This window comes from Podarcis filfolensis, assembly GCF_964270895.1.
Source record: "Podarcis filfolensis genome assembly, chromosome: Z".
Classification (NCBI taxonomy): domain Eukaryota; kingdom Metazoa; phylum Chordata; class Lepidosauria; order Squamata; family Lacertidae; genus Podarcis; species Podarcis filfolensis.
In genome coordinates, this window is record NC_139617.1 from 34,794,061 (window position 1) to 34,821,762 (window position 27,702).

General features: G+C 46.8%; 1 protein-coding gene and 1 long non-coding RNA gene across 5 annotated transcripts in view; one reads left to right on the plus strand and one right to left on the minus strand.

Moving 5' to 3' along the window:
• The window catches only part of ASS1 (argininosuccinate synthase 1), a 77,220-nt gene extending 72,667 nt beyond the window's left edge, over window positions 1-4,553 (plus strand). For both annotated transcript variants that reach the window (XM_083596478.1, XM_083596479.1), the window contains exons 14-15: window positions 1,914-1,979; window positions 3,306-4,553. In XM_083596478.1, coding sequence (XP_083452604.1) covers window positions 1,914-1,979; window positions 3,306-3,357 — 118 coding nt within the window. In that variant the 3' untranslated portion in view covers window positions 3,358-4,553. The remainder of the gene's footprint in view (window positions 1-1,913; window positions 1,980-3,305) is intronic.
• An 8,791-nt stretch (window positions 4,554-13,344) lies between these two features.
• LOC310754571 overlaps window positions 13,345-27,702 on the minus strand; it is a 30,142-nt gene continuing 15,784 nt past the window's right edge. Inside the window, exons 4-5 of one of the 3 annotated variants that reach the window (XR_014543870.1) lie at window positions 13,779-14,103; window positions 13,345-13,648 (exon numbers count right to left, since the gene is read on the minus strand). This is a non-coding gene — a long non-coding RNA (uncharacterized lncRNA). Of the gene's footprint in view, window positions 14,104-25,633; window positions 25,716-27,702 lie in introns of all 3 variants that reach the window. The other 2 variants (XR_014543872.1, XR_014543871.1) reach the window with 2 other exon arrangements.

Here is a 27,702-nt window from a genome sequence, read left to right on the forward strand (position 1 = left end):
GGTGGGTAGATCTTGTGTCTTCCAAAACTTTAGGATGAGAATTCTTGCTGCTGTTGTTGCATACATAAAGAAAGTTCTGTCCCATAATATCATTTTCTTAGGGCTGCCATAAACCCGGAATTTCCCGGACATAGCCGGGATTCGGCCACCGGAAACAGTGCCCCAGGAGGAAAACGCTTAGATGTCCAGGAAAATTCAGGCATATGGCAACCCAGTCAGAAGTGTAGATTTTTTTTAAAAAGAGAGATTTAGAAACTTTGGGCAAAAATAAAAAAAGCTCCACAACTTTGCCCCAAAACTCAACAACTTTTGTGTCGAGATTTTGACTTTTTGAAATTTAACTTTGAGAGGGAGCTGCATTCCTAGCTTTCCCCTGGACCTCAAACATCTGCTATGGGGTCAAATTAAGAGGCTGGTGCCAACGTGAAACACCCACACTGACAACCCCCTCCCCCACATTTTGCAAAGCAAACCATCCCCTTGCAGTTGAAGTGATGCGGGGAGGTGGGGGAGAGGGGAAATGGGTTGCTTTGGAGACTTTGGGGGTGCCAAGCCATTGTAGGGTATCTTTTATTGCTTTCTAATTAATGGGACTGTGCTTGGTTTAACAAAGGGGTATTTCTGAGCACCTTTAATGGGGCTCCTGGTTTTTGAGATAGAAGTTGCAGGGAAACAGATCACTGGTAAGGTAGGGGACTTAAGCTCATGGAGGGGGCTCCCCTCTCTGCAGAAGCTCAGAGCCTTTGATTCTGCAGTTGACGTAGGAAACAGAGAGGGCTTTGTCACCCAGCTTGGACTCCAGGACAACCACATTCTGCCTCCCACAGTGCACTGCAGCACCTGGGGTCATTTTGGGAATGTGTGTCTGAGTGTGTGTGTGTGTTAAATATGTTATTTTGGGTTGTCAAGGTTGCGTTCTTTAACTGATGGGGGTGGTAAATCTCAGGCACCCAGGGGCCAATTACAGCCCTCTAAACCATGGGTAGGTCAACTAAGGCCCGGGGGCCGGATCCGGCCCAATCGCCTTCTAAATCTGGCCCCCGGACGGTCCAGGAATCAGCATGTTTCTACATGAGTAGAATGTGTGCTTTTATTTAAAATGCATCTCTGGGTAATTTGTGGGGCATAGGAATTTGTTCTTTCTTATTTTTTCCAAAATATAGTCTGGCCCCCCACAAGGTCTGAGGGACTTTCTGAAAAAGTTTGCTTACCCCTGCTCTAAACCTCTCTATGTGGCCCTAAGACCTCCTGAGGCCACGACCCTCACTGGCCCTTTAGAGCTCCCCCCCCCCATGTGGAACATGTCCTTGAACTGGCAGCATATGCACTTGAAATGCACTTAAAGTGTATTTAAAACACGTTCCATACTTGCAAAGAATCCTGAGAACTGACCCGAAGCTACAGTTCTCAGGATTCTTTGCAGTGGGAGAAATGTGCTTCAGAGATATGGCACATGAACATCCAGTGCCCCTTGCTTCTCTGGATGGATAAAGCATACAGAAGAAGTATGTGTAGAAACAAGCCTAGTGTACAAAATAAAAATTTACGTTTGTTTCTCTGCGCACTTTTGCCTCTGCTCCTGCCCACCACTGGCATGTGGCCCCTGGAAGGTTGCCTAGGAGAGAATGTGGCCCTTGGGCTGAAAAGGGCTCCTTGCCCCTTCTTTAAACATCTCATAGAATCACAGAAATGCAGAGTTGGAAATGATGCCAAGGAGCATCTAGTCCATCTCTCTGCAATGGAGGACGCTCTGCTAAAGCATCCATGACAGATCACACACACACACATACCTATCCTGGTCTCTAGAAGTTGTGCGGGATGCCTGCCTTTCCACCGCTGAAAGCCAACCTTGGCACTGCGTTACTGTCTTTATTATAGCCGCCAAATCATTCTTTTGCCTTTCCTTCCTGCAGCATGGATGTCCAGGGCGATTATGAGCCATCAGACGCTACCGGCTTTATCAACATTAACTCCCTTCGGTTTGTATTGAAGCGTTATAGTTTCAGAAGCCTGCCAATGTCCTAGGCAGATGCTTTATACCATTAGTCTATCTAGCTCAATATTGTCTGTACTGACTGGCAGCAGCTATCCAGGGTTTCTGGTAGGGGGCATTCCTAGCCCCAACTGGATATGCTGTTGGGGATTGAACCGAGGGTCTTCTGCATTCAAAGTGCATGATTTGCCCCTGCATAACAGCCCTTCCCCTAAAATAGGGTTGCCACACCCCTTTTTTTTAGGAAGTCCCCCTACCTTAAATGAAATAAGGTTCCCCCTACCTTAAATGAAATAAGGTTCCTCAGGGTTCTGAATTAAAGTAGGAACTCAGGACAGTGTCATCTCCTTAATCAGACCACTTTGTCAATATAGCTCAGTATTATTATACTGACTAGCAGCCACTAGTCTCCTACCTGGTAATTCTCCTCTTCCTACCCAAGGTTTGCCACTCAGCTGGATGGGTCCCAGGGCCCCTGTAGACATCTGTCCCCCAGCAGTGGAAATGGAGCCTGGGGTGAAAAGCAGAGGGGTGGCTTCTACCCTGCCCAGATGTGGAACCTGGGGTCTCCTTAGAGGAGGAACAGGGAGGAGAATGGGGACAAAACTAGAGTGAGTTGGCTCCAACTCTCATTGGCTCTGGCTCCACCTCTTTGGTCTCCCTACATTCCACCCCAACAATCTTGATGGCCACCACCCCTACTGGCATGGCTGAGTTCTTCCATTTCAGAGTATGGGTGGGGGCATCACACGCTCCCCATAACGAAAGATTTCCTTACATACAGAGAAACCTAACATCCCTTGCAAAAGACTGCATTTCTCCCTAATTCATTGGACTTCTGCATGCAGTGTGCCTTCATCTTACAGTCATGGATTCTATAAAGGAGAGAATCAGATGGCCCTAACTGTTTAGCTAATTGAACTTTCGAGGAATAGAAAGCCCAGCTTCCAGGAATAGAAAGCACAGCTAATTAATGCTATCCGCGATCACCTATTTTGTTTTGGGTTTTTACATAATCTGTCCTATGCACACACCCTTCTCAGTTACCTAATAGGCTCTTTTGCCCCTCCCTGCCCCCAGTAGCAGCCTGTTAACTTCTTTGACCTGTGCATTAATGTACACTGTTTTATTCCCTCTGGATAAATTAATTATACAATGATGAGTTTTTCAGCAGCAGACAGGAAAATTTAGAAAAACTCACATATTCCCCCCCTCCCCGCTCGTTTCATTTATTTGTCTCAACTTTGCCCAATACTAATTTTAATTCAGAATGAATTTCTCTCACGTTCTCTTTCTTTCTGTTGGTTTCCAGGCTGAAGGAATATCATCGACTCCAACGCAAGGTCAAAGCACAGCAGAAATAATATAATGGGTGGGGTGGGGGCTGCAGGCTTTTTCTTTTCCCACCCAGCTAACACACCTATGTGCCACTCAGGGCTAATTGCAGTAGTAATTGGTAATAGTTACTCATCTCCCTGTGCCTTGAGGGATCCCACAATGGTTTTGTTACAGTCTTTTAGTGGCACCAATGAAATGGAATCAAGAAAAAGGTGGTTGGTGGAAAGGCGGGAGCATCACCACGCTTGTCAGTTTGCACACGAATATGTTATTAAAATATCTGTGCCATTATTTCTGGAATCTTAATGAATGGGACCTCCTTTCTTTCTGTTTTGCTTCTGACTTTTTCCCTCACATTTATTCAGCCAAGCTGTTTTGCCAAGCTTTAGTCTTTGTCCTTTCATACGAGCTTAAGTGCATCTGAAGGACATGCTGGATTGGGCTTGCTTTTTTTGTGGGTGGGTGGGAGGGAAGAAGCAGCAAAAGGAAAGAGGGCCCTGGACTCTACCCAAGCCCATCGCTCCACCTGTGGGGAGACTAAAGGGAAAATGGAATGGGGGTGGTTGAGGGAGGTGAAGAAATAAAATAATTCCTTCCATTTTGATCACCACTAAGAGCATTGCTTTCTTTGTCTTTGCATTAATTGCAACGAGGTCTGCTTTAATTTCACCCTTTTAAAAAAGTCCCTTTATTAAAATGAATTTCTCAATTTGTTTTTGCCTCCAATCCCCCACCCCCACCCCCGGCCACCGCCGCCCACATCCCTACAGGGATGCTTCAGTTTGAAAATAAAAATCAAGGTAAAAAAGGATAGAGAAAAATGGAGAAGGTTGCGTGGTGGGGAAATGTGGAATTTTTCAATATTCCAATTGCAGCGTCAACTGTGGACTTGAACTGGTTCCAGAAGAGCTTGAAACATAGAAGGAAAAACCAATGAGAATTAGATTTGCTTGTGCTACTGCAAGGTACAAAAGTGTGTTTAGAGGAAAACTTATATCGTGCTCGGCAGATATTGAGCTTGATGTCACACAGCTGAAAGGGTGTAAAACCAAGAGAGAGTAATCTGTAGCCTTCCAGGTGTTCTTGGACTCAAGCTCCCATTGTCCCTGAATAGGGGTGGAAAGATTAGTCATTTCCAGTTCTCTCAGTTTCTCATTTTTCTGTTCTTAAATTCAGTTTTCCACAACGCTCAAATAAACAAATAATTCCTCATGAAAATTCATTAATGCTTTAGTGCAAATTTGTCTGTTTGACTCATGTACACATTTTTGCAAGCAATGTTCTTTAAGATAATGCATCTTTGTCTGCTAGTTTCACAAATATATTTATTTTTATATACACTCTCCCCCTCATATTCACATTTTGGTAAACATCAATTGTTTGGAGAACTGCAGATTTTGAAGGGTGTCTGTGTTTTGGTTTTCAATTTGTTTTGGAATTATGAAATTTCATCGATTTGCCTTTAAGTGTGAACTGAATCATTGCCATAGCCCTATGTATTAACTATCCTCCATAATTCATATTAGGGCAATACTTTTATTAGACCAGCTAAAACTCCAAAATCCATACACTTCAAAATTTCAAAGAGGTGGGGAGCAGGGGCTGCTCTTTATAAAATAATTTAGAGTTGGCTGAGTGGTGTATATTCTTGCTTGCATATTTTATACTAGCATTTCTGGTGTTTGATCGTTTCTGATAGTTCTTACAACCTGACACTGTCTAGCTGTCTGCAGAGTTCTCCTTTATAAAGCTGAACAACACTAAATGAAGGTTTTAAACTTAAAGCACAGCAGATGATGATTTTTTACTTTTTAAAATGACAACCAAAACAAAAATCCAAAGCTCCACAGGCAGCATTTTAGACAGCCTCACTTCTGGCAAACCCCATGGACCTACAGAAACAGAGATCTAGGATAACATATAGTTATACAGGTACAAAAATGTACTGAAGCAATGCAAAGCTGCTCTGGACTTGGGAAGGGGGGTTGTGATCTGACTTTGGGAACATTTATTAGCATCCTGCTTTGACTTGGTGAGGACTGAAAGCACCCTGAAAAATCTCACTTTGACCCCATACTTTACAAACCAGAACTGAAGAACAGAGGAACAATAAATTAGGGAAATCTCTTATAATCTGAACAGCCTCACTCCTTTGTCCGCCTCTCCCTACGCTTTGCTCGGTTTCATAAGACAGTGGTTCTCAAACTTTTTTCTCTGGGCCACACTTTTTCAGAATAAAAACTTGCTTGTGCAGCACCAATTTTTTTATTGAGAAGAAATACATTGAAAAACAAAAGCTAACAACTCCCAGCAGTGCTTAATCTTGAAAAGATATATATGTGTCTTCTGCAATTAAAACAATAATTTGATACTACAGTGGTACCTCTGGATGCGAACGGGATCCGTTCCGGAGCCCCGTTCACATCCTGAAGTGAACGCAACCTGCGACTGCACATCTGCGTGTGCGTGGGTCGCGTTTTGCCGCTTCTGCGCATGCACGTGACACCATTTTGAGCGTCTGCACATGTGTGAGCGGCAAAACCTGGAAGTACCGCGTTCTGTTACTTCCGGGTCGCCGTGGAGTACAACCTGAAAATGCTCAACCTGAAGCAACTTTAACCCGAGGTATGACTGTATACCATACTGCAATGTTTACATGTTGCTTTGCCTTGAACCTTCCCACCACACTTGCCATCCTCTCCTGTCACACCAGGACCACTGTTATAAGATGACCTTCAGGAGCTGCTGAGATCTGCGTGCTACTGTTAGGAATTGGAGTCAAGTGTAGCTCAGCAGTAAAAAACACAGTGTCAGTGAAGTTAACTCTTTTATTTTGTTATAATAATTTTTTAATTGATTTTCCACATTTTTAATATCCTCACAATATTCATTTTTCACCTCTACTTAATAAGTTCTTTTGAACCCTTGAACTTTCCTTCACCCCTCCTTGGGTTTTTTCTTTATTCCATAATTAACTGCATCTTTTACATTTTCCAAATCATTATATAAATCATAAGTAAAATATAGCAGAATTTCACATTACAAGTATCTTCACATTCCTGCCAGTGTCTTTAAATTTTTACAGTGATCTTTTAAATAAAGTACAAATTTGTTCAAGTCCTTTTAAAATGCTTGATCTTCCTGGTTTCGGATCTTTCCCGTCAGTTTCGCCAACTCCCCATAGTCCATCAGTTTCGCTTGCTGCTCTTCTTTCGATGGCACTTCATCTTGCTTCCATTTCTGGGCTAGTCATACTGCTGCTGTTGTTACATATAAAAATAGTCGATTGTCTTCTCTCAGTATCTCTTTACCTATAATACCTAATAAAAAGGCTTCTGTATTTTCTTTAACTCATTATAAATCATCTCCCGGAAGTCTTTTACTTTGTCACATAACCACCACATATGGTAAAAAGTACCTTCCATTCCATTACATTTCCAACATAAGCTTGAACTCGTTTTATACATTTTTGCAGTTTTGCTTGGTGTTAAATACCAGCAATACATCATTTTCATAATATTTTCCTTTAGCGAGCGGCATGCAGTAAATTTCATTTCTTCCTTTCATAATTTTCCCCAAGATGACAACTGTATATTATATCCAAAGTCTCTAGCCCAGTGTATCATGACTGCCTTAACTTCTTCATCCTTTGTATGCCATTCTAAAAGTAAATTAAACATTTTTGATAATATTTTCACCTTATTCTCCAACAGATCTATTTCAAACCTTGATCTTATTGTATCAAAACCATTTTCTAATCAATTTAAAAGATATCATTTATCTGATGGTATTGTAACTGATCTGTCATATATTCTTTTAATTCTTCAAATCTTTTCAATTTTAATTGGTCTTCTGCCTCAATTAATAAATCTCTATAGATGGCCCAATTCCCTTTCATATTTACCTTTTTAACTGAAAGGTAAGGGTGAGAGCCACCAAGGTGTTTTCCTTTCGAATAAGTTTTTATATCTGTCCCATACCTCGTAGGTTGATTTTTCAACGTGTGGTTCAAGAATCCTTTATGTACTTTCACTTTATCATACCATAAATATGTGTGCCACCCAAATCTGTTGTCGTGACCTTTCAGATCCAATAAATCTGTGCTATCTAGCAAAATCCAGTCTCATAACAAACAAAGGCAAGATGCTTCATAATATAATTTCAAATTTGGCAAAGCGAAACCACCTCTTTCTTTAGCATCCGTAAGAAGTTAACTCTTTATGCAAAGATGCCAAAACAGCTCAGGCCTAGTGATCCCAACAACTCTTCCCATTGGTCTTGTTGCCTTGAGGCAGTTGCCTTCCCTCTGCTCTCTAAGGCTTCTCCTCTCCAGGGTCCTTCCCAAGCAGTTGCAAACTGTGCACAACCAATCTCTGCTCCGCCCTTTTCATTTCTGTGTTCCAAGAGACCAGAGTGGAAGGGAGCTGATCACAGCAGGAGGGGGAGGCTCCCTGGATTCTTCAGCAGCCTGCCCTCTCACTGCCTCTCTAGCCCCTGCTTCTGCCTCGGAGTTTGAACTGCTCTCTGCCACAGCCTCTTCCTGCTCACTAAACCCTGTTACCTCTTCAGCTTCTGACACCGCCTCTTCCTAGTCTGCTTCCTCTTCTCCCTCTGACCACTCATTGTCATCCCACCACCAATCCCCTGGCTCTGAGGCATCATCCCTTGGGGGTTCCCCAGCTAGTGTCTCCCACCATTCCTCTGCTTCCAGCCAGTCCATGGCAGCTGCTTCCCCCGAAGCAAACCACTGAACTGTGCGTGTAGCAGCCTCCTTGGTGAAAGTACCTTCAGGCCCTGGAAACCAATTCTGCCTACCCAGGCTAGGCCTTGGATGCTCCTGGACAGGCAGGACTATAAGGGAACAGGGAGTTGGATATGTTTAGCCTGGATAAGAGGAGACTGAGAGGGATATGATAGCCATCTTCCAATATCTAAAGGATTGTCACATGGAAGATGGAGCAATAGTTCTACCCTGCTTCGGAGGGTAGGACCCGAACCAATGGACTCAAGTTACAAGAAAGGAGATTCCAACTAAACATCAGGAAGAACTTTCTGATAATGAGCTTTTCAACAGTGGAATGGACTCCTCCTTCCCTGAAGGGTTTTAAGCAGAGGTTGGCTGGCCATCTGTTACAGATGTTTTATTGAGATTTCTGCATTGCAGCAGGGTTGGACTAGATGACTCTCAGAGTCCTTTTCAATTCTATGATTCTATTACTTCCTGGGTCAAGTAAAAATTGCTTGTCTTCTCCAGTATCTGAGTGTTGTCTCCATGGTTAGTCTTTGGACTTCGTGTGCTTTTCAGTCTTGACTGCAGGGCTTCTTAAGATCCCTGTCTTGACTCAGGCTGCTGCCATCATCCTGGGCCCAACACACAGTAACTGTGATTATTAATGTTGAATATTGGCTATTAATATATGGATATGTGAGGGGATTTAGGCCCACAGGCTTAATGTGGCCCTCTAGGAATCTCTGTCTGTCTATCACGATGCTCTTGAGGCCCCAATTTTGTGCTGGGGTCCTGCTTGAGGATTTCCTGCAGGCATCTGGTTGGCCACTATGAGAAAAGGATGCTGGATGAGATGGGCCACTAGCCTGACCCTGCAAGCTCTTCACATGTTCTCAGTGCCCCCCCCATCTAGAGTGGGCCTGCTTCCCCTGTCTTCACTGCCATTGTTACTGCCCACTTGCTGTCTCCATCCCCCTCTTTTCCCTGGGGAGAAAAACTTTTCCCAGCCTGCTTTCTCCATGTCATGCCTAAATTTATTCACTTCTCTCATTTCCCATTTCACTCTTCTTTTCTCCAAAGTCCCTGAACAAAAATCAGTATTTTTTTCAGTTGTAGTGCGCTGGAGCATAGTTCAGGCACCTCTCAGGTGGGCACCATTGTGGGCTAGCACTCCCCAACCAGTTTCTGGCATTACATACTTCTGAGAAGCCCAAAACAAACTTTTCAAGTCAAAAGGGAAGGTGGCCAGCATGTGCCGGTCTGAACTTTTTTAGATCTATGACTCCACCTTGCTCCTTGGTCAAGCTATGGGGTGGGGGCAATTCATATTTCCTTTTCTTCAATCCGCCCGGCGCCTCCCATGTAGTGGGAGTGGGCTTTAAGCTTTGCACCCAGGCCTCTGCCATTGCATGCATGTGTGCAAACCCTCAAACATTTCTCCAATGAAAATAGAGACATCTTAAGGAAAAGTGGGACATTCCATGATCAAACCAGAATGCAGGACAGCTTCTCTAAACCAGGGACGTCCCTAGGGACACCTGGAGGGTCTGAGCGTGTTTGTGTGAATGTCCTTCCGAGCTGCCCTAGCCATTTGCCCAAATCTAAGACAATAAAGGAGGTGTGGGAACATTTATTTGACCTGCACCAGAACCAGGGGTGACCCAAAAACCAGCTAGAGAGACAGCTTGTTGTAGTTTTTAGCACATCCGCAGGTGGTGAATGTGGCTGTTGTCAAACCGGCATCTGTTCAGGGCTGCCTGAAGTTGCCCAGCAACTTACTATAACAACTTCATGGTTACTTCTGGCACCTATTTTACTTGAGGGGGGGGAGCACTGACCACAAAATTTCTTCAAAGGGAAGTCACTCCATCCCCAGTGAGTCTTGTCCAAGGGTCCACCTGAAAATACTGAATGGGCACAAACCAGTGTTACTTATGTGTGCAAGCCAGGCTGGGAAACGCTGATTTGATAACATTGGCAGCATCACTATGGCTTCCCCCCTCCCTTGAAACTCCTCCCACGCAGCCTTCTCTGGTCTCCTTCCCCCTCTTGCCCTCGGCTGCAAGCCCTCTTGAGCCAAGCCCAGAGGCCTCTGGGTAACGGACAGCTGTTGGATGACCCTTCCCGTTAGCTTCTGCCTCGGGCGCGCTGCGTTGCCAGCAGGGCTGATCTGTACGCCTCTCAGGCTGAGGAGTGCAGGGGCTCCTCCAGGGTCACTGTCAATCGATATCTCATCTGCAGGCTCTCCTAGCGGAAGTGATAGCATATTGGAAGAAGGTAATGGCTCTGGTCTAGTGGAAAAGGCTAATCTTCCCCAGCTGTACAGGATCTCTGCAGGTGGCCTCTGGCATCTTCCTCCCAACACACCGCTGGGCTCCCCAACAGCAGCACACAAGAGAAGAAGAGGAAGAAAAGGACCCTTTTCTTTAAAGGCACAGAGACTCCCTTTTTGTTGCTGGATCTTCACCGGCTGGGACAAACTGGACAGCTTAGGGGGCATGGAAGGAGTGGGCCAGGCCACCCCTATGGCCCACGAATCGCAGTCCATCATGTGTTCACTGGGTTCTCACTTCCCACATTTCCAGGAGGCAGCAAAGCCAGGAGAGTCCCTGGATAGTGGAGTCCCTTTCACTTAGTGGAAAGATATGGAAGGCTTTTCAGCCTGAGGGCCACATTCCCTTCTGGGCAAGCACCAGAGGGCCACATGCCAGTGGGTGAGTGGGGCCAGAGTCAAAAGTGAGTGGAGGAATGAATGTAAGTAGGTTGGTGTCCACACCCACCCACCCCTCTGTTCCCCTCCGGGTAAATAATATACATGATTGGAGTTCCAAAGACACATTTCAAGCTGGGCAAAAACAGTCAAAGAGGGTGTGAAACAGAGCTGGTGAGGGGTGTGGCCTAGGGAGAGTCCTGAGGACCAGATTAGAGACTCCTGGAAGGCTGCCTTTAGCTTCCAAGCCTGAGCTTGAGTCACTAACTGCTCCACTTTTTGTAGCTGACAATTTCCCTGTTGCATGTATTTGCGGGTGGCGTGTTGGCAGGTGAAATGTCATTTTGATACTGCCTTTGTGGCACTTTGTATGCAGAAGGTCCCATCTCTCTCATGAGAGACATTCTCCCTTCACTTGCACTCATCCATCCTTTGAGAAGGGAATGTCTCTTTTTTAGATCAGCAGTGGGGAACCTGATCTACCAAGAGGCATTCCCTCCTCTCGCATGACAGACAGCTTCTTCTGCATACAGTGGTACCTTGGGTTAAGTACTTAATTCATTCCGGAGGTCCGTTCTTAACCTGAAACTGCTCTTAATCTGAAGCACCACTTTAGCTAATGGGGCCTCCTGCTGCTGGTGCACCGCTTGAACATGATTTCTGTTCTCATCATGAAGCAAAGTTCTTAACCCGAGGTAATATATCTGGGTTAGCGGAATCTGTAACCTGAAGCGTATGTAACCTGAGGTACCACTGTATAGGCATTCTCCCATTATGCAGAAGAGAATGGTCTTTCTTAGATCAACGATATGGAACCTGTGGCTCCCGAGATGTTGTTTGACTCCAATTCCCCTCACTCCTATCCCATTTGTCATTCTGGCAGTTGGCTGTATCGGATGCAGTTGATGCGTGTTGGAGACCAACAACATCTAGAGGGCTGCAGGTTCCCCATCCCTACTAAACACACCCCACTTTTGTAGCCCTAAGGCTGTGGCAGAGCAGGCGGTACAGTGAGGGAAAAGTGATATGTTCCCCCATAGGGATACACGTGACATCCGTCACCCTGAGTGAGGGAGACAGATGGAGACCCCTCGGAAGCAGAGTCCAGCGCCGTAAAGTGTAATAAATAATGCATTGTGGCAGATAAACAGCCACCTCAAGGAACCACATGCAGGGTTAATTCAGTCCCTGAGGGCTCAACGACATCATTAACCCAGTGAAGAGACTAAGGTGCACAATGCCACACCAACCAGGGTCATTCAAAATACCTCCAGAGTTGTGTGGGGGGGTGTGTGTTTACAACACAGCATGGGTGTGAGGAGGATGAGCTGAACTCTCCCTATCTTCTTCAGTTTCTCCTTGAATGCAGGCTTTGAGAAAAATTAAAATAAAAGCCTGCTATTCTACTTTGGGGGAGGGAGTGTTGGTTCTGCTTGCAGAGCCGCATTGGGAGAAAAACAGATGTTTTGTTTTGTTTTTTAAGGGAGAGAGATGAGGAAAGGTTGCAGCATTTGGGATGTTTTAGTTCAGAGAAAAGGCAAGGAAGAGGAGACATCACAGAGGTTTATACTATTATGCATTGAATGGAAAAAGAAATGTTTTCCTCCCTTTCTCATAACATTTGAACTTATGGATGTCCTACAGAGTTGAATGGTGGAAGATTCAGAAGATACACAAGGAAGAATTTATGCATGCGGTGCATAGTTAAACTATGGAAATCGCTCCAGCAGGGGACAGCAGTGGCAACTTGGATAGCTTTAAGAGAGGGCTGGTAACCTTATACTAGCCACAATGGCTATGCTCTGCCTCCACAGTTGGAGGTAGCAATGCTTCTGAATACTAGTTGCTGGAAACTGCAGGTAGGGAGAGGGCTCTTGTACTCAGGTCCTGCTTCTGAGTTTCCCACAAGGGATATGTGGTGCCTTAAAAACTAACCATTCTTTTTATTATGGCATAAGCTTTACTGGAATCCACTTTGTCAGATGCATCATTCGAGGATGGTTATGTTCCACCTCTACTGTCAGAGGAGGTTTGATAGTCCTGGAATATCTGCTCCCTGCCTTGCAGACCTTTTCTTACCTGGCCTGGCAGGGCAGGGCCCTGACTAACTCGAGCTACAATAGCTGAGGCTGCTGAACAGAATTTTGGGCTGGAGTATTTTTTGCGTGGTGGGGGTGGCTGTTGTTGTTAATATTTTGTGTCTTTATTTGGGATCTTGAGGAAATTGTTTGATTTGGTTGTATACTTTTTGATTTTTTTGTTTATTGTTTAGGCTTTTGTTAAGTTTGCAGTTATGTAATTTTTATATGTTGTAAGCCACCTTGAGCATTGTTTTAACTTTGGAAAGATGGCATACAAATAAAATGATTGATTGATTGAATACCAATTACCAGGAATTGCCAGTGGGGACAGCACGGTTGGAACCAGGTCTTGCTTGTGAGATTCCCACTGGGGCATCTGGTTGGCCAATGTCTGTACAGGGTGATGGACTAGGTGGGCCTTTGGCGTGATCCAGCTGCCAAGCTCTTCTTCTGTTCTTAAATACAAAATGTTCAGAACAACAGAGACAAAAACACATACAGCATCTCCGAAAACCATCTGTGGCCCCTTGCCTGCTGCTAGTAGGTTTATTAAATACATACACCCAGCTTGGCCGAAACCCCCCCCCTCTGTGCTGAGGTCGAGAGCCTTTGGATGAAAACTTCCCAGGAGGAGATGGGCTCCCTTTGTAAACTTCTTGAAACAAGGTGGCTTTGTCTCTGCATTTCACAAGGATCTGCCTTGCATCTCTCCCCGGGAGTTTCCCAAAGCCTTCACCAGCGATTGCTGAAAGGGAGCTTTATTCCTCCTTGACGGTCCATGCCATCATGGGAACCACCTGAGGGAGAAGGACAGGCGGGATCACAAAACCAGGGAGGGCAGATAAGCATGGCAATTACAAAAGGCTGCCCCGAGGGGTCTAGGCCTCAAAGCCTCACCGCCGTAAAAGGAAAAGACAAGGGACTCACACAAGGAACTCCGGACACCCATCTGGTCACTCAATAGCAGTGGTCAGTTGGCCCTTTGTGGGGTCTCCTTTCTGCCTGAACACCCCTCCCTGTTTCCCCATCATCCAAACTGAGAATGTGGCCATCCAAAAATACAGGTATGTTTTGTTGGACCCTCGTAACAGAAGATATTGGCTTTTTCTCTTGACTTTTTCCTCTCTGTAGAAAAGGGAGAGGAGGTCACCAGGGTGACCTCTTTGGTTATGTGAGATGCTCACTTAGATGCTGACATTATCTGCCCCTCTGCTGCTGTTGGCCCGACAGCCTTTCTGGGTCATGAGACAACCTGCAAAAGTGAGGAGAGAGACAGAGAGAGGGGGGGGGGAGAGAGATGAACAGGACCAGCCATTCCAAATCTTCATATGAAGTCGTCTTCTACTGAGCGGTTCATTTGTCTCAGTATTGTCTACACTGTCTGGCATCAGCTCTCCAGGGTTTAAGGCAGGGGTCTCTATCAGCCCTACCTAGGCATGTCACTGAGCATTGAACTGGGGATCTTCAGTATAGAAAGCAGATGCTGTACTACAGAGCTACGACCCTTGCTAGGAACATGGGAAGTGACCTTGTACTGAGCCAAACCCTTGGTCCAAAACACGTGTTCTGTCATTGAATTACTGTCGTTCATCTAAAACTAAAGATTCTAGTCCTCACAGGCCATTGGAAGTGGCCTTATATATCTCCAGGCTTTCAGGCAGAGAAGTCTTCCAGCCCTACTTTGAGATGTTGGGGATTGAACCTGGGACTTTCTGCATGTCAGGATCTACCACTGAGCTACAGCCCTTCCCCAAATTCTTCCTGCGATTCCTTGTGAGTTAACTTACAAGCCCTTCCTTTTAAGTTCACTAGGTGGTTTTAAGCAAGCCATTCTCAACCTGAATGTATGTCCATTTGCAATGTGAGGACAGTTAACACTGATCTACCTTACAAGTCTGTTGTTCAGTTTCCCCAGCTAATTGTGTGGCATGGTTTGGAAACTAAGAACCACTAAATCACTTCTGTATTGTTATGCTTAACTGTGTTGCTTCAATTTGTTTTGGGTTGCTTTTAACCTTTCTGTCTCTGGCTTAGCATTTAGATTGTAAACCCTTTGGAGGCATTGTCCTTCCTGCTTAGGTTACTTTATAAACTGCCCATTTATGCACGTTCAATAAGTGCGTGACTGTGTATGTGCAACAAACCCAGAAGTGACCCGGAAAGATGTCCCTGAAACATCACTAAAAGGGTGGAGCTGAGGCAGGGGCGTAACAGGTTGTTCACAGGCTTTTTCAGTGGGTTTCCATTATACCTGATTTCACCAACATGCATGGTGCCTCAGAATGTAACCCCTGGATAAACAAGGGGCTGCCTGTACTCCATATAAATAGCAATATCTAATTACAGACTGCAAAAAGCTAAGTCTCCATGTTTGTGGCCACCAAGAACAGGGGCAAAGTATTTTTTCCTAGCCCATCTAACTGGCTGGACACACCATCATTTCCTCTTCTGCTTTAATAACCATTCAGAGCAAAAACAATGCTTCCCACTCTCACTCTGCATTGCCTGCTTGCCAATCCTCGCATTGTGACTAAGCCATTTCAGAAGAGAGGGACAGGAATCATTGTCCTCCCTCTTAAAAAGTGCATGGAAACATGGATCCTTCCAGCCAAGGGAAAGGGGAGGAATTGGATTCAGTTCACATTTAAAGTCAAGCCTAACCAATACACATTTTCCAAAAGAATGTGAACAGAAACATTGCTATCCTTTGAAAAGTGCAGTTCTCCGAATTTTGCAATGCCGCTCTCCAACCAAGTAATGTAAATAAATGCATATACCAGGGTAGTGTGTGCATTAAAATGCATAATGAAACGAACATACAAAAATGAATTATATTATGAGAAATAGCTTTGCAAAACATCTAGATGTCAACCGATTGTCCATCCTTGATGTAAACAATACCCAACGCACCAACTTTGAATAGCCTGGGGCCCTTCTGTTTTAAATCAGGGATAGTGTCCAAGGGCTCTATTCCCTTTAAGGCAGCCTTCTGAGACCATGTGCCAGTGGTGGGTGGGGCTAGAGGCAAAAGTGGGTGGAGTAAGGAATGTGAAAGCAGGGTAAAGGTAAAGGTAAAGGTACCCCTGCCCGTACGGGCCAGTCTTGCCATACTCTAGGGTTGTGCGCTCATCTCACTCTATAGGCCGGGAGCCAGTGCTGTCCGCAGACACTTCCGGGTCACGTGGCCAGCGTGACAAGCTGCATCTGGCGAGCCAGCGCAGCACACGGAACGCCGTTTACCTTCCTGCTGGTAAGCGGTCCCTATTTATCTACTTGCACCCGAAGGTGCTTTCGAACTGCTAGGTTGGCAGGCACTGGGACCGAACGACGGGAGCGCACCCCGCCGCGGGGATTCGAACTGCCGACCATGCGATTGGCAAGTCCTAGGCGCTGAGGTTTTACCCACAGCGCCACCCGCGTCCCACTGAAAGCAGGGTAGTTTCTGACAAATTCACACGCTGCTCTCTCTGCTCCCCATCCAAACAAGCTAGAGGCAGTGTCAAGGATAAATATACAGTGGGACGCTTCAGGTTACAGACGCTTCAGGTTACAGACTCCGCCAACCCAGAAATAGTACCTCAGGTTAAGAACTTTGCTTCAGGGTGAGAACAGAAATCGTGCTCCGGCAGTGCGGCAGTGGGAGGCCCCATTAGCTAAAGTGGTACCTCAGGTTAAGAACAGTTTCAGGTTAAGAATGGACCTCCAGAACGAATTAAGTTCTTAACCTGAGGTACCACTATATTTGAGGGGTGAAAGAGGGCCAGTAAGGAGTGTGGCTTGGGGAAAAGAGGTATGTCCCTGGGGAGAGGCCTGGTGGGCTGCATTTGCCCCATAGTCTTGAGGTTTACCCTCCTCCCTTGCCCCTTATTCCATTGCTTAAGCAGTTCTATAACTCTCCAATGGCAGCCGCCAATCGGATGTCATCTCTTTATAGAAAATACTCCCTGTTTTTTCTTTTCTTTCTTTTTTATAATGAAGCCCTGCAGGAAGGCTACTTGAAACACTTAAATACTTTCCCCCTCCCTCTCTCCCCACCAACCTTTTTTTTAAATAAATAAAAAAAGCAAAACGAATATAAAGCAGGCAGCCAACCTAAAAACACAATTTCGCATTTAAGCAACATGCTCAAGGTCACCAGAGTGACTCAGTAGCGTCAGAACGGAAGGCCCCGAATGCATGTGGCCTCCCCTCTTGCCAGGAGTTGAAAGGAAAAGGCCAGATCTGTTCAGGTGCTGAGCTCCGCACAGACCCCCCCTGAATTGCTGTGGCACTTTGGTTCAGAGCCACAGGCGTTCTGCAGTGCTCCAGTCAGGATCGATCCTCCAAATGCAAAAGACGAGGAAAAGGCGGAACAGCAGAGGTGGGGGGGGAATGAGGAGGGAGGTTCCTACAATTAGCCAACAAGTGGCTGTTTTGTGAGGGATTGTTGTAGATGTGTTTTAAGTGGTTTTCAGAGTGGAAAATGTTAGGCACTAGAGCGATTGACAGACAAAGAGCAGGAAATGCATTAGGTTTTTTTTTATTGGTCTGTTTTGAACACATTTGACATTACTCTATTAAGCAAGTTCGGTTCTGGCCTTTGGGAGACTATTAAAAGAGAGAAGAAAAGGGAGAGAAGGGGAGAGGAAGGCTAGAGGTGGATAAAGCGTAGAAGGGGAGGGGGAAGCAATATTATTCAAACAGGCAAGCGGTAACATAATGGCGGAAGGGACTGGAGCAAACTGTGCCAGCCAGATGGGACCCAAATGTGGATAACACAGGAGAGAATTAGCAAAACCTGGCATTGTCTAGGGGAGAATGGGCGCCACTTTCTCCTTAATAGCTCCCTCTATATGATATAATAATGTCTCATTCAGATGCTGAACCCATCAAGGACAAAAGTCAGTAGGATCAAAAAGGGAGTTTGTGGGGAACAGGGAATATATATATATATATATACACACACACACACACACACACACACACACACAAACGAGAGAGAGAGAATTTTCTACTGAAAATCCACAAACCATCGGAGCAACTTGACAAAATACACATCTACTGTGAATTACAGGGAACTCAGCTCATTTGGGCAAAGAGGATGAATTGTGACAGCTGTGGGGTGGGGGACACACAGATGGATTAAAGAAGAGCTCTGGTGTAGTCTCGACTAGTGGCCCATCTAGTCCAGTAGCCTAGCAGAAACCTGCAAGGAGGATATTAGTGCAACAGTCTTCTCCCCTCCTGCAATTCACAGCAGCTGGTGTTCAGAGGCATTCATGCTATCTTTGACAGTGGAGGGAAAACATAAGAGCCTGGCTGCTGGATCAGGCAAAAGGGGGTCCCATCCAGCATCCTGCTCCATCGGGAAACCTGAAAGCAGGATCTAAGCACAACAGCAATGTGCCCCCTCCTGTGGTTTCCAGCGACTGGTATTCATTATTGCCTCCAACTGTGGCTTGTAGATTTCTTTAAGGGCTTTCATCTTCTCCTCCCTCCCACCACCCAATTCAAACCCAGAGGCTCATCTCTACCAGAACTGTTAACTGCATGTGTTCAGAAATGGTCATATTGAGTTAGATCCCTGCTGGGGGAGTGATAGGCAGAAGGTGGGGCCACTGAAAAGAATAGCTGTGTGAGCCTTCAAAAGGTCTTGCTGCTGAAATCCCAAGTTCAGATAGACTGCTCCAGCTCAGAAGCTCTTCTTTCCCTGTCTCCCAAACAAAACATAACCTTTCACTGCAGTGGCGTAGCGTGGGTTGTCAGCACCCGGGGCAAGGCAAGTAATTTGCGCCCCCTAGCCCGTGGATTTGCGCCCCCTAACCCCCAAATGTTGCGCCTGGTGCGGCCGGCCCCCCTGCACCCCCCACACTACGCCACTGCTGGTGAAGGCGCTGCAATTGTGCGTAATTGCGCGGCGAGGTAAAACCAGAGTCCCGAGAACAATAAGCGAGGCTGCCACAAACCCCCGAGGGGTATTTAGCTGGAGGGTCGCCGCCGCCCGAAAGAGAAGCAGCCAGAGGGCCCCTGAAGAACCCGGCTCGGAAGAATCCTCGCCACAGAAGGGCGACTGGCGATTAGGAACTGCGCTAGAGGGAGCGTGACTATCTCTCCAGAGGGAAAGGCCGCAAAGGGCGCCCCACATGCCGGTCAAGGAAGGCTCCCCTCCTCCAAAGCAGACCCGATCCAGGCGGCTCCATAAAGCTCCTGGAGAGAGGCGGGGTGGGGGGGCGCGGAGAGACAATGCCAAAACTCAGGGGGCTCCTTGAGCAGAGACACTTGCGGCAGTTTAAGACAATTGCCAGAGATGAGCCCCGCAGGGGGAGGCAGGGTCCTCTATCGCCCACCCCAGCTGCCCTTCTTGTATCTAAAGCCAGTTTGGCAGGGGGCGGTGGAAGGGTCTGGAAGGAGCGGGGACCACCGCGGAGCACACACACCGGGAGCTGGAGAGGCGAGGCCCAGCCTGATAAGCCGAGAAGGGGCCAGCCCAGAAGGCGCAGCTTCACAGCCGAAGCTGTCCTGCTCGGCTTGGGGAGCCGGAGAAGCTGTCGGGTCAGGGCCCTGGCGCAGGCCTAGCCGCTCCCGCGACGCCTCTTTGCTCCCGGGATCAGGGCCGCCAGCTCAGCGCTGGAGCCGAGGGAGCCCCCAGGCAGGCCTGCGAGCAAAGGCAGAGCCGCCGGGCGGTGGCCGCTTCTGCAAGGCGGCCGGAGAAGCGGGGACCCCCTCCCCTCCCCGCGCCCCCCCCCACTCGCTCCCCCCTCTGAAACTTTGCTAACACTTCCGCGCTGAGCCTCTGACAATAGGGGCGGGCCGAGGGCACAACGCGGCTGGGCCCTCTGGACTCGCGCCCCCCCCAGATGTTGCGCCCGGTGCGGCCGGCACCCCTGGCACCCCCCACGCTACACCACTGTTTCACTGGCTTTCCTCCATCCCAGAATGCGCATTTCCTGGATCAGGAGTTCAGTCCAGGGAAAGGTACCATCTGGCATCTCCAGTTGTCTTTCTTTCAAGCAAGCCCCCCCCTACAGCTGTCCTTTGAAGATAAACTGAAAAAAAGAAACATATTTTTAAGCTAATGAATAGAAATTAATTTTGGGTTTAATATTCAAGCAACCAGTAGAAGATAGGAACACATTTCCTTCTGGACAGTCTTCTGCATCTCATCCAGGAAAGTAAAAAAAAAAAAAAAAAGCATTGGATGGACGATAGAAAGAGATGGGTGTTGAAGGCATTTCATGCTCCACCCACTTTTGCCTCTGGCCCCACCCACCACTGAGAAGCAGCCCTCAACTAGGCAAAAACACTCAGGTACAAAAGCAGGGCCAGTGAGGGGTGTGGCCTGGATAAATGGGGTGTGGTCAGAGAGAGAGTTCAAAGGGCCACAGAGAGAGGCCCAGAGCACTGCACCCAACCCCTGGACTTACAATATAGATTGGGGCTATGATCTTAGTGTAACTCTTCCAGGAGCTACATATGCACACGTGTGAAAAACAGGGGGGAAAGGCAGAAAAATGGAAGCCTCTTTTGCAGAGGAAGAAAACTGGTAAAAAATAAGAGGACAAAATCTTGGGACAGCGCTAGTCCAATAAGCAAGCACTATTGGTCAGTTGGTGATTCCCTTTGATATTTAACTTTCGATCAGTTTTAAATTATTGTTGTCTGTCTCATGGCTGAAAGGCAGTGTCAAAACCTACAAAAGACAAAACTGACTGCTGTTTGGTTTGGATGGAAATTTCCTAGGGCTGCCATACGTCCAGGTTTTCCTGGACGTGTCTGGGAATCGGACTGACAAAATGGCGTCAGGGCGGATTTTTGTCGAATTGGCAAAATGTCCAGGAAAACTCTGACGTATGACAAGTAGGACAACTAAAAAAGAAAAATATTTTTAAATTATTTTTTTAAAAATGCTTTAAAAATCCAAAAACAGCCTCAACCAATTTCATGTTTCTCGAAACAAAAGCGGCGCAGGATTCAAATGACTGCAGTGGCTTTCTTTTCTGGAGGAAGCAGCAGCAGCAACCCTTCCTCCAGCACGCAGACGCGGCCTTGGTGAGGTGAGTGCTGCCTGCTGTCCCTCATCATCTCTCCGGTGCCTGCTAAGGAGAGGTTTCCAAGCGGACCTTGCAGCCAGTAGTGAAGACTGGGAGGACACTACCGGAGGGCTGGGGGCAACTTTCCAGCAGCCTCTGCCTCTCCTGGTGCACCATCACCACCAATAACATAGAACTCCTTGCACTTTGCTATAGGGAGAGGTGTGTGTGTGTGTAGGAGGGGCAACAACCCCCCCACTAACTGTCTCACCAGGTCAAGCCTCCTCCTCTTCCTCCTCTGCTGACAGGCTGTGGGTGTTTGTGAGTGTGCCAGGAGCTGGTGTGTAGGAGAAGCTCTCATTGGGCACATGCACAGACATGCGCGTGCAGCCAGCCAACCTGCTCCCTCCACTACCCGATTTTCCCTACACCGGAAGCCTGAGGCTCCACCTCCCTTGGCATCCAGCGCCGGGAAAAGCCCCCCTGGGCTCTTCCAGCGCTATGCCTGGCAGGGCAACCCCTCCCCGCCAGTTTGCAGCTCAAAAGACCCCCCCTTTTGGGAATATGGCAACCCTAACTTTTCCCATCACGATTCCCACAGTACCTCAGCTATTGTCTTGTCTTGAAAATTCTCTCACACTTTGAAGAGTCCCCCATCAGATCGGACAATGTGAGAAACCCCAGCTTGTGTGGTTGGCAAAATGGGAAGTGAGGTCATTTCATAATTCCCTGTATCCCTATTCCATTATCTAGGGAGCAACTAGAGACTGTTTCCACCCCCCCCCCATATTTTCAGTTTTTCTCCCACTCACACACATATGCCCCATGTACACATTCTGACATATATTATATTACAGGCACTTATGCATCATGGGATATCAATCTCCCATTCTGAGAGTACTAAACCACCCCATGAATTGTGACAGAGAGGTACGAGGGGCCCCTCCCTCCCTGGTTAACACACCCATGACATATGAATTTCCACTTTTGTTAAGCAATGGTTAACAGCTACTGGGATGTCTCCTTTCCTCCTCACTTCCTCCTGTCATGGCCAGGTGAATAAATTTTGCTGCCTGAGGTGAAAAACAAGATGGCTGCTATTTCAGTTACAGGAGCTGACAGGACTGGTACTGGCTCAGACCCTGCAAGTGTAACTATTTTCCAGGGACGTCCCTGATTTATAGAAGCCATCCCAGTTTCTTATTTGATCCTGGACTGTCCCAGTTTTCCTTAGGACATCCCTATTTTCATGGGAGAAATGTTGGAGGGTATGGAGTTATCCATCTCCTGAAGGCAATCCTGTACAGTGGTACCTTGGTTCTCAAACGGTTTAGTTGTCAAACAAATCGGCTCCCAAATGCCACAAACCTGGAAGTAAGTGTTGCAGTTTGCGAACGTTTTTTGGAAGCCGAATGTCCGACACAGCTTCCACTTGAGTACAGGAAGCTCCTGCAGCCAATCAGAACCTTGGTTTTCAAATGGTTTTGGGAATCAAACGGACTCCCGGAAGAGATTAAGTTCGAGAAGCAAGGTACCACTGTATAGGGAAGTTTTTTAAAAATGTTTAATATTTTATTGTGCTTTTATATATGTTGGAAGCAGCTCAGAGTAGCTGGGCAACCCAGTAAGATGTGTGGGGTATAAATAGTAAAGTTATCATTATGGAATGGGACATCCCTATTTTCATAGCTGAAATGTTGGGGGGTATGCTGGCTGAGTGTTGTTATAACACTGCTCTCTTCCACACCTGAGGGCAGTAGGTTGGCTTAGAGGGCACAGGCCTGGCAGTGTGGTGCACACAGCCTACAACTACAGCATATTCCTGCCACACCACACACACACTTCTCAGGGCTTGTTGCTTCAGGCAGCTGCTTCATTCAGCCCACTATTAATATCTATATCTGTCTTGTCTCCATAAGAATAGAAGAAGGGCCCTGCTTGATCAGGCCAGTGACCCCTCTAGACTAGCATCCTGTTCTCACAGTGGCAACCAGATGCCCAACAGGAAGCTTAAAAGTAGGACATGAGTGGAATGGCATTCTCCCCACTTGCAATTCTTAGCAACTGGTATTCAGAAGCATTACTATCTCCTACGATGGAGGCAGAACATAAAGAAGAGCCTGGCTGCTGGATCAGGCAAAAGACCCATCTATCTGAGCATCCTGCTGCCTCTGGGAAGACTGCATGAAGGACCTGAGTGCAACAGCACTCTCCTCCCCATTTGCTAATCCCAGCAACTGGTATTCAGAGGTAAAAATTATCCCCAACAATAGAGGTAGAACATAAGATGAACACTGCTGGATCAGGCCAGTGGTCCTTCTAGCCCAATATCTGGTTCTCACAGTAGCCGATTAGATGCTTCAATGGGAAGCCTGCAAACTGGAATTAATTGCAACAGCACTACTCCTCCCCACTTGTGATTCCCAGAAAATGGTATTTAGAGGTTTGCTGCTTCCAACAGTGGAGGGAAAACAAAGCCATCTGTGTCACAGGGGGCCACTAACAGTGGCTCCCCAGAAGTCCTCAGGGGTTGGGCAGGGACATAAGGGGTCAGGTGGTCCCTGAGGTATCCTGGAACCAAGTTGTTAAGGGGCTTGTACCTGTTAATACAAGAACCTTGTACCTGACTTGGTAGCCTATACAAGCTCTTGTGGATGGGGTCCTGATTATGGGGTCCTTCCTAGTCCCAAGCGACCATTTTAACAGCGAGCTTCTGTTTTCCCCACTGAGGAAGGTTGTGAAGATCTCATCTGAGGACTGCTGGAAGATTCTTACAAGGTCCGCTGACCTTTCCCCACCCCAAGGCCATGTGGGCCATCTGCCATTCCGCTCAACACTAAACCAAAAGCCAGAAATGGCAGTTTCTGATTTTGCAAACAAGCAGAAGGTGTCCTGGGATTTCAGAGAGAGCCCTCAAAAGCCAGCCTCATGCGGCTTTATTTTATAGAGGTATTGATTAAAATAAACTAGGGAGACACGTTACATCTTTCCTCAAGGGTCAAGAGTTCAACCACCCAGCTGGTTTTTTACCCCGCCAGCCATGTTTTCAGAAACACTTGATGGCCTTCAGCGTTGGATTGAGGTTTCCCTCCCTCTCGCCTCCATCCCCTCAGAGAAGCTCAGGTCAGTCGATGGAAGGTAGGGGAAAGAGGCCCGTGAAGCCTGAGACCACTCTGAGAGGCAAAGTGCTTTAGCCGTGGGGAAAGGGTTTCTTTAAAAAAGAAAAAGAAAATAATAAACCAAATCAATGAAGGTCTACTGTGACATGTTGACCCCTAAGCTACATAGCACTAATAACATGGTTTTTAAGGTGTGGCAGTAAATCCTGTGTGGTGAGTTGAGCTCTCTAAGGTTGCAGGAGGGGGGGGGGAGTTTTAATAATGCAGCAGATGGCCTAGGATAAGGAAACAGGGGAGCAGAGACTCATGACATTAACTTTTACAAAGATAGCTTTGCAGAAATCATGATGGACACACCTAGCTTAAGCCCTGAGGCAAAAGCAGTATGGCAAGGCAGAGAGGCCTCTTGCTCTCCCTCTCCCTCTCTGAGTAGAAAGCCTCAGTAATGTCAAAGCAGCTGGTTTTGCCCCATAGAGGCCTGTGTCAGCCTACAGTAGAGGCAGAGCTTGTATCTTTGATTGCAGGAGGCTCAAACCCCAATGCAATGGGCTCTGACAGGGAGGGTTCTGAACGAGAGCTGGAATGGAAAATTCAGACCCGTTTAAATTTCAACAATATGTTAACAAGATGTGAGTGAGACATATCATGTGTCGACTTGTTTTCTGATTTCATTTGTGGAATGTGATTGTGAAGCAAGCTTTTTTTAAATAAAAACTTGTTAAGAACACAAGAATGTGCGAGATCAGGCCAAAGGGGGCCCGACTAGCCCAGCATACTGTTTGCACAATGACCAGATGAATGGCCTAATAGAAGTCTCACAAGCAGACCCTGCACTCTCCCCTCTAGCAATTCTAAGCAATGGCACACTGAGGTAAAGTTTTCAATTTCATTTCTCATTTTTCCAATTTTAAATTTGGTTTTCAGCATTTCTACATCAACTTGCATTTTCTTTTTCTTTTTACGAAAGGTCCACATGAAGTGGTTAGAGTGTCAGACTAGGGTTCAAATCACCACTAGCCCATGTAGCTTGCTTGGGCCATTCAATGCCTCTCAACCTAACCTGCCTCATGGGGTTAAATGAAGAAGAGGAGAGCTATGTATGCCACCCTGAGCTCCTTATGAGAAAAAGGTGGGTTATAAATACAACAGATAAGTAGATAATAAATAATATTGTTCAACATTTTCAATGCAAATTTCTGCCAACCTACAATTCCTTCTATTTCATTGGTGTATTTTAATTTTAAAAAAATGTATATAATGCATATAACGCTTGATTGTTGACAGAACTTTTAAGTGGTTTACAAGCTGCAATTTCCCATAATAGACACATTTTTCCAAAGCCATTTTGCCCTGAAATAAAGCATTTTCATGTTATTTTCATGGCAGGGGGGATTAATTTTTATGGGCACTTTGCCCCAGTATATACATTTTTAAAAACACGTTATTTGGCAGGAAAACCACACTGCAAAATTCAGAGAAGTGCAAATTTCAAAGGATGCCTGAGTTTTGGTCCTTGTTGACATCCGTCTGTCTTGGATGCTCAAGATGTTAACCAAAATGAAGGCAATTGAGAAGTGGAGGGAAAACAAATGTTCTGAGCCCTTTATCACAGACAGAAGGGAGTTCTTCATTGTGAAGCATACACCGTGAATACGTGGTTCTTCTGGATGCTCTCCTTGCCAGAAAAAGGTGTAGTATATCTCTCTGAGGCAGCCATTTGAAGTGAGTCTGGTCTCCTGTAGAGTGGCAACATCAATGATGAGCATTCTCAGTTCATGGTCAATGATGGCCATCTTCCATGAATCATTGACCTGCAACAGGTCGGTGGACAAGCCAGAACACATGGTTCTGACATTCTAGCTAGCTAGGCACAAGACAGTTTCTTTCTTTCTTTTTTTGCCTGAAGCAGTTCAGTACACTTGTTTAGTGATAAAGCACCCACTGAAGCAAGTGGACTATGACAGGTCAACACTTTATTTACTGGAAACTGTCCAGCTAAAGGTGGGCAGCAACTGACCAGTGAGACATAATCTCTCCCACCGATGAAGGCAACCTGTAAAACTGGTACCTTCTGCCAATCAGGTTGAACTTACAACTTTCTGCTAGATCTAGCAGCAGCTTTTGATACCATTGATCATGGTATCCTTCTGGAGCTTCTAGAGGAGTTGGGAGCAAGGGGCATTGTTATGCAGTAGTTCTGCTCCTTACTCCTGGGCTATGTCTAGAAAGTAATGCTGGAGGATGAGTGTTCAGAGCCCTGGGCTCTCACCTGTGGGGTACCTCGGAGCTCTGTCCTCTCCCCCATGCTTTTCAACATCTATATGAAGCTGCTGGGAGAGATCATCAGGGAGTTGGGGATGGGTGTTAACCAGTATGCAGGTGATACCCAGCTCTACCTTTCTTTTAAATTGGAACCAGTGGAGGCAGTGATTGTCCTGTGTGAGTGTCTGGAGGTGGGTGGAGGATGGATGGTGGCTAACAGATTGATGGTGGCTAACGCCTAAACTTTTCTATCCCAGTGAAATCACTGAGATCATCTGCAGGAAGGTAGTTGGTCATTCATTTAACAAGAAACTGAGCCTTTCGGGTCATCAGCCCAGTCCTGCAGAATACTCTGCCAGTAGGATTCAGTGTGTGTCTTCTGTATCAGCGAAACGAAAGAAGTGCCATGGTCAGATCACTTCCTGGTGCAACTGGACTTCTCTGCGACCCATCCCCTCTGCATGGAGGTGGGACCAATTCGGATGGTCCGCCCCCGCCACTTAATGGATCCAAATGGTTTCCAGAGAGTGGTAGGGGATGCTTTATCCCATGTTGATGGCCTTTCAGCTGATTCCCTGGTGGCCCGCTGGAATGTGGAGTTAACCAGGCCTGGACAGCCCCGTGGTTTTCCACGGATCTGAGGGCAATGAAACAATCGTTGAGACGGCTAGAGCGCCGGTGGCGGATAACTCATTCCGAATCTGACCGGACACAGGTTAGAGCTCAACGTCGAGCCTACCAAGTGGCGATAGCGACGGCGAAGAAGAATTTCTTTGCCGCCTCTATTGCATCTGCAGAAAACAGCAGCAGGAGACTTTTTCAGGTGGTTCACAATTTAGCGGAACCACCTGCAACATCAGGGCCCAGTACGGGCCACATGTTCTCCTGCAATGATTTTGCAAAGTTTTTTGCAGATAAAATCGCTCAGATTCGGGAAGAAGTAGACTCCACTGTGGGAGCAGGGCCGGGGCGGGAGAGTGCTAGAGTTCTGTCTAGTCAAGTTGAGTGGGATCAATTCCAATCTGTTACCTCCGAGGATGTGGACAGGCTGCTTGGACGAGTGAAACCAACCACCTGTCTCCTGGATCCTTGCCCATCCTGGCTTATAAAAGCTAGCCGGGAAGGACTGGGCGATGGGCTTCGTGGGGTGGTGAATGCTTCCCTCCGTGAGGGAGCCTTCCCAGACCCGCTGAAAGAGGCGGTTATTAAACCGCTTCTTAAAAAACCATCTTTAGATGCGGCCACGATGGCCAACTATCGCCCAGTCTCAAATCTTCCATTCTTGGGCAAGGTGATTGAGCGAGCGGTTGCCGAACAACTCCAGGCACGCCTGGAAGAAGCGGACCATTTGGATCCCTTCCAGTCGGGATTCAGGCCTCATCATGGGACTGAAACTGCCTTGGTCGCACTGGTTGATGATCTCCGGCGGGCTAGGGACAAAGGTGAGAGCTGTTTCCTAGT